We start from the raw sequence: 10978 nt of genomic DNA, 5'->3' as shown, positions 1-10978 counted from the left end.
GTTTAATGACAACTGAAGGCTACCACAGGTTCTCTCTCATGTTTGGAAGGGGAGGGGGGATTCAGCTGCAACATGAGACCTCACCACTGTATGTCACTACATTCTACACACTGAACCTTTAAACACACTGTCATCACATGATGGCTGTAAATTTAGTCTGTGGGATAAATGGTATTTATGCTCTCACCAACTGGTTTAGACTGTGCACGTCATGCAGTTGACTTACCTCCGTTTCTGTCGCACACTTTAGTCGAAGTAGATTCCTCGGACTGAAGACATCTTGGCTCCTGAACGTTGAACTACTGGTGAGTGCATGACGTCGCCCTCCAGCTAACCAACAACTCGTCCCCCCCTGCCGAGGTTAGCTTTCAGATGCTCGAGCAGCATTTTACAACATGTGTGACTCGCTGGAAAGTCAACAACAGGGACAACTAACTAATGAATGAACCGCTACGTCCAAGAGTAGCAGAGTTAGCTAGCACGGCGAGGCTAGCTAGATGTAAACAAAGATGCTCGCTGCATCAACAGGTGGTCGGCTACTGAACTTCATCGTTGAATTTAGAGAAAACGCCGCGTATGTTTTGAAATAAATATTAGTTCTGTCGTCGCACAGCTATTAAAGTATATTTCCGTTGTGTTCAAAACAATCTGTTTGTAACTTCTAGCGAAACAAATCTTTCCAGGTTACCGACAGAACGAGCCACAGCCATTTGTATTTAGTCTCCGCCCACATCCTAACAACGCGCTTCTTGATTGGATAAGACGATTAATGCCTTGGCGTGATTGGTGGAGCGGGGTTGTCATTGACAGCGACCGCGAAGAAAGGCGCGTGCACCTCTGCTGTCATAATAGCAGTTTAATGTGAAGGAAGCGGTGATGATGAAATATAAGCAACAAACAGCAAATTAAACACACGACAGAAATAAAAATATCTGCTTTTATTTATCATTTAACAAAACAGGTTGGGAAATAACATGTCAACCTATATGATGGTGTGTAAAAAAAATGTAATAACAAGAAGAATCTCAAGAGACACAGAAGATTCTTTGGCTGCAGAGGCCTGCAGAGAGTCAGCCCAGACACTGACTCCACACAGGAGAAGAGCTTTAAATGTGTCGACTCCATCTGGACAATGAAGAGGCGTCAACATCAAACAGCTCTGTCCATTTCAAACAGAAAAGGGAGTCATACTAACTGAATGTTAACCTCTTGCAGTGACATACAGCATATTAGTTATCCAGTGATAAGTTTTCTGACAAGTGTAGCAGAGAAAATGAACTACAACTTATTCATACATGACAGTCCAGACAAAACTGATGAACCAAATGTTAAAATACTGACCTAAAACAGAGTAAACAACGCATCAAAACCTCCTGTCACGCTGCAAATGCTGCTCGAAACGCGTTTCTATGGGCATATCCTGAGTGTGTGTAGACTACATGGTGAACAGTTTCTGTTGCACCCATCACATGACCAAATCCAAAACGCCAGAGTCTAATGCTCAAAATAGTAAAATGAGTTTGAAGTTCTCGTCAAAGTATGAAACTAAACATTTCTCCAGGGCTAACTTGCATAGGCAGCACAAAGAAAACACAAAAAGATTTTGAACTGGGAAAATAATAATCATCTTACGCAGCACTTTATATTTGATTAACTATCAGACAAAGAAAAAAACTAAATAGGTCCTTAAGGATTTCAACATTAAAGCATATAGTTCATTTTAAATCAGAATTTTTAAAAAAGTATATTTATTTAGACAATTAGATTGAAGTTTCTAAACAAAAGGTTTACCTTGAAAACAAAGTTTTGTCCGAACGCACACAGATTACCAGGTATCTTCTTAGATATCGGATTCTGAACAATTATTAACTGAAATGATCATGTTATTTTCAAAATTTTCACGCTAAATGCTGCCTTGAAGGGGCTGGACAAAGCTCAACTGTTCAAAATGAAATGATGTCCTAACAGATATAATTTGATATGTGCAATCTATTAATAAAAAAGAAGAAAATTAGAGAACTCTGCCCCCTTGAAAAGGAAAAAGAGAACATAAAAGTAGAAAATGTAATAATAAATGTTGTATAATTCATATAAAATAAAACATTTGCAGCAGCACACCTCTTTAGTTTTACCTCTTGCTCTACTCACAATTGAGCACTCCTTCCATCCTGATTTACACCCAAGGCAACAAGAGGTACCTGCGGCTGAGACTAGAGAAGGAGGGGACACTGATGTAAAGGGACATGTCCTTATTTATCAAATTAGTTAAGAAAATAAATGTTAACAAAACATGTGTAATTCCTCATTGCATGTTAGTCAAAAAATAATAACTTCCCCTCTTTCTCTTCTCACCCAGGATTGGCCATTTAAATGCCTGGCCAACAACATTTCAGTTTGTTCGTTTTGTACAGTTCCATACTTAATAGGTCTGGAAATAAAAAGCATATCACTGGATGAAAAATCAAGCCCCATAACGGTTCACTGAAAGCCTACAGGTGCAGTGCACTGATCAGTTACTAGCCCCTGAATAAATGGGGGGGGGTCACTGTAAACATTCAAAGCAGATGAGAATTAATAGCAGAATAACACTACTATGGTGCAGTATGAGGACAATGCCTCATCTTTAATCTGTAACCAAAATACATGTGTAAATGTGCTTTAATCACATTGGACTGCACAGAACCAGTAGGCTTTACAGTGAGTTTAACAGGCAAAACTTGCTTCTGTCTAAACTAAACAAAGGCTAATGTTTCAAATACAGGCTGTGGAACTGTCCTCATCACAACCATTCACCTCTTATAGGTGCTGGGTAAAAGTTACAATGATGATGTTGAGAAGCCTAGGAGGCGGTGACTCCTTCCCACTCCACCAGGTACTGCACCTTGCCGTCAAGGGTGACCCGTCGGGCCAGGACTTTGTACTTTTCCCCGCAAGCCAGCCGCCCTGCCGCACCAAAATAGCTGCTGATGGAGCTCTTGAGGTGGGAGAGCTGGCGGTTGGGGTCCATTCCAAGAACTATGTCTGTTGAGTGAAGCCCTGGGAGGGAGTTCAGCATCACTGTTGCAGAGGGGTCTGGGTCTGCATGGCTGGGTGGGGGGATTTCCGGGTTAGGGGGCTGCAAGGCCCGTCGAGGTCGCCCACGCTTCCTTTTTATGGGGGGAGGGGAAACAGGCATGATGCAGGCTGTCGTGCGCATCTTGCTGGAGCTGCAGAGGCTGGAGGGTGTTTGATAGGAAGAGAGGAAGTTAAAAAACGATTGTGAGAAAAACAGAGTATATACAGCTCAGATCGGACCGCGATCCGATCACGCCTGACCACATTCGGAGGTGGTCTGGGCCACCTATGAAGGACTACTACCGACGTCCTCTGAGCCGCTGCAGTTTCACTACGAATTAAATGCATCTTTTCTCTTCTCTCAGATTTTTTTGTAACCACCGCCACAATATCAACACTGATCACAACATAATGATCGAAACTTTCCTTAAATTGGTCAAATCTTTCTTCATAGAAGCATGACATCTCTTTCGCTTGTGCCAAAACACAACTTGCACAGAAACATTGTACAACTGAATGATTGTTATTTTGGTTGCAGTTTGTTAAATGATAGTATAGGAAATGTAAAACTTAATCGGCTGTTAAATGGGGCCTTCTATGTATTCCACTTTTACTATGGATAGCTAGTTAAAAAGTAGAACAGTGACAATATGGTGAATGTTTTCAGTGTTTTTATATGTAAATAAAGATAGATGTTTCTTTGTGAATTCAACGAGGGATGATTTGTTCTAAGTGCTTTAGTTAAGGCTATTGGGGTTAGTTGAAATGTAGTATTAATAGAAGTTACATTAACACAAGAGATTCAAAGTTTCTAACCAGCTTGTTGTTGATTGTTAAGAAGTTGTGCTTCTGTTCACTTTATTGTATTTAGAAAATTGACTCTGCTCATGTCTCACTCTGGCAGGTGCTTGTACACATTTTTTTGTGTTAAATATCTGTTAACAACAGCAAACACTGAGTAAAGAGCTGAGAAAAGTTTGAATAAGTATGAATCCAATCAGAGACAGAGAGCTCTGTTATCTGACTCTACAATGACCCATGTAACAGAAAAAAATATTGCATAGCAGGCTTACCTGGACTGTCTTGAAATGCTAGTTGAGGTAGTTTCTGAGGTGCTCAGGGCTCCTATGGATTCCACGTCTGAAGTTCTTGAAGACAGCGCAGACCTGTCGCTCCTGGTGATTTGGGAAGGGGAAAATGAAAAAAGAGAAAGAGACAGTAGGATGAAAATGTTATAGACAGAATGGAAACTGCTGCTGAAGCTTACAGCCACAATACATAGTGGTGAAAGTATATTAAAAAAGCCTAAATGCCAGGTCAATGATTCAAGCTTTTCAAATGTCAGGATTTCCTGACTTGCTATATCATTGTTCATAAAGCATATTTTCTGATTTTGACTAAAACAATTTGTAGATGTCAAGGCGACTGTTTACAGGAATGATTAAACACTGTCGTTTGAGACTAAATAAGAATTATGAATCCATTAGGAAACAGTTGTTCCGTAGCTTCACCACAACAGTGCTCCAGTCACACATTTTGCAACACATCAGCTTACTTACTTGATAGAAGTGAAGTGATCCAAGGCATGAGGCTCGAGTGGGAGAGGCTTTCTCAATTGCTGTCGAAGCAAAGGGAAAACTGTTAGCATTTCTCAGTGGGTTTCCTCCTAGCTAGCTACTTTCTCAACATGTCCATTAGAGGTGACCGTTTTCTCACAAGACTTTGAGCCATGATGTTTACAGAATAATGCAAAAACACCCACTCCTATTAACAGCTATGTACACACCCAGCTCACACCCATTAAAACATACACACAAATGCACACACTTACACACACGAACAAACACACACCTGGGGCAAGAGTTCACTGGAGTGTTGTGGTTTAGCTAGTCTCTCCAGAGAACGTGCTCCATGCTTCCTCTTTTTCTTCTTCTTCTTCTTCTTGTCTCTGCCATTGGTTAAAGTACTGCAAGATCTACAACAACAAAAACAACATTTCTCAACAGTTTATAAGTCATGAGGGCTGTGCATTAAAAACACACATTGTACAATGTACAGGACAATATCAAAACACTGCTTGTTGCAGGTTGTATAACTTTTATTAGGAACATTAACAATAGGTTCCTCATCTTACCTCATGGCAGACAGGATTTTGTTGGACTTGCACCCTTTAATGGTGATTTCGTGTGAGGCCCTCTCCATCACTCGGCTGGTTGACTCATCAGAGTTGGGGGGAGCGGGAGGGAAGCGGATCCTCAGACCAAACAAATGCTTCTTCTTCTTTACCTCCTTCCCCGACATAAACCTGGCAGAGACAGAAAAAAAGGTAAATGGGTAGGAACACACAGGAAAAAGTCTGTCTAACACTTTCACACTCATAAATAATTAAAAGGTAAAAGGAATAACTCACATGCTGCTGTTGTTGTTTAATGCCTCCAGAACACTTTCATATCGCTCTGATTTTGGTGTGTGGGCGAGCTGCAAATAAGGGGAAGGGGGGGTTATCAAATTAGAAAGTCACGGTGCACGGACAAAAACAAATAGAGAGCATATGGTTTCAAAACCCCAAATGGGCAGCCAGGGAATTAGAATTAAGAATTAAGAATTTCATTTACCCTCTAGCACAGATTAACTACGTTGTTTTCTGGCTTCCAATAACTTTCAGATGTATTAAGCTGCTACAAAAAAACATTTATTCTGGTTTAAGTCCCGACATTGTGAGCCAAATCCAAAACTAAAAATGTTGTGATACAGACAGCAGCATCAGAAATGCCTGCTGAAAATGCCGGGTCGGGCAAGTACACAAATCTATGTATCAATTTGTAACCATGTCTTTAAACTTTATTAGTTTCACCCGAGTTTTAGTTTCTCCTTTCCAAGGAATCCCCTCTTATTCGCCCCCCCAAAAAGAGAAGTTGTGCTGTACTTCCACTTAAGACAACTATTTTTAGAGCAGCAAAGTAGTGACTTGCAGGAGAGTAATGTTTCAGGCTGGAATGTACCAGCCTGAAAATGTACCAGCCTAAATGTTTGCGAGTAAAACGCAAACGTGTATATATGACTTCAGTAGAGAGGGGTGGCTCTAGTGTTGCAAAAGACAACACTAACTCTCACAAAGCATACATTTAAAGAAAGTAATTGTTGTGTATTCCTAGATAGTTTTTGATATGAAAATCAAATATTAAGATCAACATAAACAATGAGTGACTTGATGCTTTTTTGTTTTGAAACTAAATAATTGGTGACTTATCTCCTTACCTCCCCAAGCTGCAGCAGCTCCCAGTTACCATTGATGTAAGCCATGAGCTCCATCTCAGAGTCAAAGTACTTCTTCTTGTGGATCACACTCAAGTTGTACAGACTCAAGTGTGTGACGTCCTCCCTGAAACGTTTTAGAAAAAGCTGAGTTTCCGTGACCTTGTGCAAACAGAACACCATGAACAGTAGACCAAATATAGCCCAGTGAAAGGGTGGGAATCTTTAGGCACCTCACAATTCTATTACGACTCAGAGGACTACGATTCTATTATAAAACGATTATCGATGTCTCGAAGAATTTTATTTCTACACACAATTCATTTTTTCTGTCACTGTGGCACCACTAGAGGTGCGCATCTTGACTAGCCTCATGATATGTGCTTTCAAAATTATTTAAGACTGTTACCGTTATTACAAGTGGGCTGTAATTTACAAAATAATTTCAATCCAAAAATCAGACTACAACAGTAACTCCATAACAGTGGTCAGTGCTCTGCATGATGATTTGACATCCATGCAGTATAGATTAATGTGCTGCAAAAACAATAAGATACTTGTAAGTCCGGAGCTTCATTGTAGGTCTTGAGCATTTGGTGTAAGATGGGGAATTGTGTCTTTACACAGACTACTTTGGAAAGGAGGGTAGCCAACGTGCTTGTGGCTGATATTCTCCTTTAAAGATGGACTTATCTTTACCAGGGTTTTTGAGATTCACTTACCATCTGAGAGGCAGTCGGCTGAGGTACTCTGGTCCACCATTGCAGACCGAACAAATAAAGAGATAAAACCTGAGGGCGAAAAACACAGTACCCCATAAGGCTTTTCTTCTTGTTATAATATTGTAATCACACTGGTGCAAACTATTGGGAAAATGCAGATTTTTCACATTGCAACCTCACAAAACTTTACGAAAACCCAGATGTAATTTAGAATAGTTTGCACCTGTCTCCGTAGAGCATGGGCATCTCTAAGCAATGGAGACACGCCTCGTGGAACCACTGCTGACACCTGTTACACTGCAACATCTTCAGGTACCAGCTAGAAGCAAAGACACAGACAGAGGTAACTGTACTCATGTATGTATTAGAAGATTCTGAAAAACATGCACACGTGGGACATTCTGTAATCAACTTCTTGTATCTAACATGTGTTACTCACTCTCCTGGGCCTCCACAGTAGCAGTAACACTGTTGGATGTTAGTCTTGTGGCCTTGGTCCCACACCAGTTCTTCCAGGGCATAGGGGAAGGAGAGGTGCAGCTCCATGTGCTGCTGCTCTGGCTGCAGGAAGCTATTAGCAGATGCCCCCCTCCTGTGTCCACCCCCTCTCTGTACACCACACAGACAAAAAAGCATGTTTACCCGAAAACAAAACCACGCACAAACATATACGTCATTTGCCGACAGGTTATCCCTGTTTTGCTTTACATTTAAGGATGAGAAAATAATGACTCACAAAACAGCTATTTGTCAGGTAAATAAACACTCATTTAAAAGCTGTACCTTAGGCAAAGAAGTCAGCTCACACTCTGAGCACAGCCACTTGTCATCTGAGTCAATGACAGAGGCATCAATGATGGGGGAGTGGCACAACTGGTGATAACCTTTAAAGACAACAAACAATTAAATTTAACTGCCATCTATTACATAATTCTTAAATCATTCAAGAACTACAAAAACCCTCAGGGCCAGAGACTGGAGATCGAAACCTGAGATGTTCAATGTAAGGTAGAGGAGCATCAGAGATGGTGAACGGTACCTTGTCCACACTTATCACAAATGACAATCTCATTGGGTTCCTCTGAAGTCTCATCCTGGCATATGGAGCACACGATGTCATCGTCGTCCTCGTCATCATCATCTTCATCCCCTGAAGTAGACAGAAGACATCAGGACAAAGAACCACTGCTTGCTGCTGTAGAGGCTTGTGAGCATGTTAACTTGTGTTTTATATCAAGAAAGTGTCGACTATAGTGACTGTTCCTCTGACCGGCAAAAAATATTCACACCGAGTTGTGTGAATTATCCAGAGGAGTCAAGAGAACAAAGAGAAACATTTATCTCCAAAACTCAGTGAATAAAACTAACTGTGGGAAATTATATATATTCCTGGACTGGGCAAATTTGATTTTTAAGTGTAACCGAATACCAGGTTGTTGGTAAAAAAACACTGTTGGGCGTAATAAAACCCTGCAAAGTGGGAACTTCACCCACTGGAGGTCAGCAGAAAAGTTAACTTTGTAAATCAGTAACACAACACTACAGCGGTGCAGCATCAAAAGCATCACCTCATATTGCAACTAGTCAATGTCAAAAAAAATATATATATATAATTAACTTTTGATGTTTGTCGTGAATATGTTCAATTTTTTTACTCTTACAAATCATGTTTAACTTTACTATAAATACATATTTGCATTTTAACAGAATGATCTTTGAATAATTAGACCCCAGCCTCTCTGTCCGTCTCCACAAGTGGTTTATTCTCTGCTGCTGTACTGATGCCAGACACTGGTCAGTTAACTGTCAGCAGCAAGGGTAGGGAGATAAGAAAGGCTGAAGAAGGCAAAGAGGGAGAGAACAGCAACACTTTAACTCCAGGAATTCATCCAAAATCAAAAACTGGTGCTAAAATGTGTAGCCGGGCAATAACATTGCATAATTATCTTCAGAGCAGATGGTCACTCCCGGTCAGTGATCAAGATCCATATTACACGAAGGAATGAACTTACCAGTCTGAATATCCTTCCAAAGAACCCATGACTTAGACCGATCCTCAAAGACAACAAAGCATCGCTGCTTGTCCCCATCGATCTGAAAAGGACAAAGAACAGGTGTGTTCCTGAATGCCACACTGTTCTTAAAACACACCACCCAGGAATCAGACATCTACAGGAACAAGCAGAACATCAGAAGTCCTGCCATGGGAACCAAATCTTTCACACACAGGGATGTCACCCTCTACCCTCAATTCAATGTTGTTTTGAATCATCTGCTATTCAGTTCAGAGTTGTTTTTTTTGAGTGCGCAAGACCTGATGGAAGATGATAAGATTTGGAGTTGATATTTGTCTCTGTTCTCCAGTGCGCTATAAATTAAGTTTAAAACTTTGTGGACTGAAGGATTGTCCCTACAGATTTCATTGTGTTTTATTGCAAACTCGACTGAAAATATTGTATGGTTGATGGTTCCAGCAGAGTCCATTACACAAATTCAAAGTTATGCACTGGCACCATAAAATACAGCAATATTTTATTGTGACAACCGATCAATATTTCATTCTTGATGCGGATAACTTGTTTGCTTGCAGCTCCAAAAAAATGCAGACTTGGTCCCAGCTCCCATATGCCCGGATGTCTTTGCAGGAATGCTCCCCTCACACTTACCTTTGTGATTGTCCCCAAGTAGAACAATCCGTCTGACCACCTGGCCAGGACGTCCTGTCCCTCTGTGAACCTGTCAGACATGTCGTCATCTCCATACTCTCCCCGAGCAGAGAGGCTTGTGGGGGACAAGGACACAGCCTCCTGCTGCCGCTGGGGATGAGCTCTGTGATGGACAGACAGGTGGTCCACGACCCCTGAGTCTCTGAAAAAACAGGGGGTGGATGGGGACAATGAAGTATGGAAAGACATAGATTTAAATTTTACTGTATTTTCAGGTGATGTTTGATTCCGTGCACAATTGCCAGCAATCCACAGTCTACGTGCTGCTCGTGGTGTGTTTGATGTTTCTAATGAATCCTAACGCTTTTGAACTCAAAGTCAAGGTAACAATGAGAATTGCGTGCAGATATGTGGACTGAGACAAATACTGTCCTGTATGTGTACTGGCGATGGAAAACACAATGGGAGATTGTTAGGAGCTTCCAGAGTAGCGGCTCAAACACATGACCTTTCCCCGCCAGTGGACATAAACAACCGCTGATTATTCCCACAATTAGTGCTAATTGCTCATTAACCACAACCAGCGAGCACATGGCTGCAGATCACTGCTGAGCACTTCTGGGACCCAGCTCAAATCAAATCGGAGGTTTTTGTAAAGTCTTTTCAACACATGAGCGTGTCAGTGACGACTTGCAATTGTAGTTCTACAAATTTTACATTCATAATTTTTCCATCTGAGGCTGTGGGAGATTAATCTTTGAGATGTGGAAGCGGTAGATTTTATTTTCCATCCAGCCTCTGTCCGTCAGTGCCACCCTCCCTTTGTTCGAGCACCGGGGGAACATGGTGATTAAAAAAAACCAGCCAGTGAAGATGATAAAGAAACAGTTTGACATCGTAAAACGTGTTCAAATAATGTTTTTAGCCGTTAGCCACCGGGCCTCGTTGTTAGCATGCACGCCCCACATGCGGAGCCGCCGTGGCCCCGGCCGGGTCGCTGACCGACGGACCCACACCCCCCCGACAGGAGGAAAACATGATGACAACAATACCTCATTCGGTCACCTCCGCTGATACCAACGACCCGTGCGACGAAAAAAATGAGCCCGAAGCAGAAGCCGCCGTCGTCCCGCTCCTTCCTGCGGTTGAACCTATCTAGAGAGCGCGTCGCGGAAACTTGCGGGGCTCGCGTCTTCCTCAGAAAATAACAAACGGTTCATTTTCCCCCAGCAGGTTCGCCATTTTGGTTTCCCGCTGGTGCTCGGGGAGTGCATTATGGGA

At 41.8% G+C, this 10978-nt stretch overlaps 1 protein-coding gene across 1 annotated transcript; it reads right to left on the bottom strand.

The window, feature by feature from the left end:
- Positions 1 to 919: 919 nt before the first annotated feature.
- On the bottom strand, positions 920 to 10948 carry mtf2 (metal response element binding transcription factor 2). Its single transcript, XM_034613679.1, has 15 exons — positions 10750 to 10948; positions 9698 to 9899; positions 9044 to 9125; positions 8071 to 8181; positions 7815 to 7915; positions 7471 to 7640; positions 7255 to 7350; positions 7032 to 7100; positions 6313 to 6436; positions 5465 to 5532; positions 5189 to 5359; positions 4906 to 5029; positions 4614 to 4672; positions 4128 to 4229; positions 920 to 3215 (listed from the first exon to the last, which is right to left on the bottom strand). The coding sequence occupies exons 1-15, from the start codon at positions 10752 to 10754 to the stop codon at positions 2840 to 2842; spliced, it is 1860 nt and encodes a 619-aa protein (XP_034469570.1). The 5' UTR covers positions 10755 to 10948; the 3' UTR covers positions 920 to 2839.
- Positions 10949 to 10978: the final 30 nt, after the last annotated feature.

The sequence above is a fragment of the Hippoglossus hippoglossus genome, chromosome 17, assembly GCF_009819705.1.
Source record: "Hippoglossus hippoglossus isolate fHipHip1 chromosome 17, fHipHip1.pri, whole genome shotgun sequence".
NCBI classification, from domain to species: Eukaryota; Metazoa; Chordata; class Actinopteri; order Pleuronectiformes; family Pleuronectidae; genus Hippoglossus; species Hippoglossus hippoglossus.
Note: the sequence above shows the minus strand (reverse complement) of the source record. Positions and strands in the feature narration are given on the sequence as shown.

Bases quoted from the DNA above. Each gene is read 5' to 3' on its own strand.
- mtf2 (XM_034613679.1), bottom strand. The intron at 4,673-4,905 runs GTGTGTGTTTGT...TTGCTTCGACAG, and splicing joins CCAGTGAACTCTTGCCCCAG to CAATTGAGAAAGCCTCTCCC. The intron at 3,216-4,127 runs GTAAGCCTGCTA...AACACCCTCCAG, and splicing joins AGCATTTCAAGACAGTCCAG to CCTCTGCAGCTCCAGCAAGA.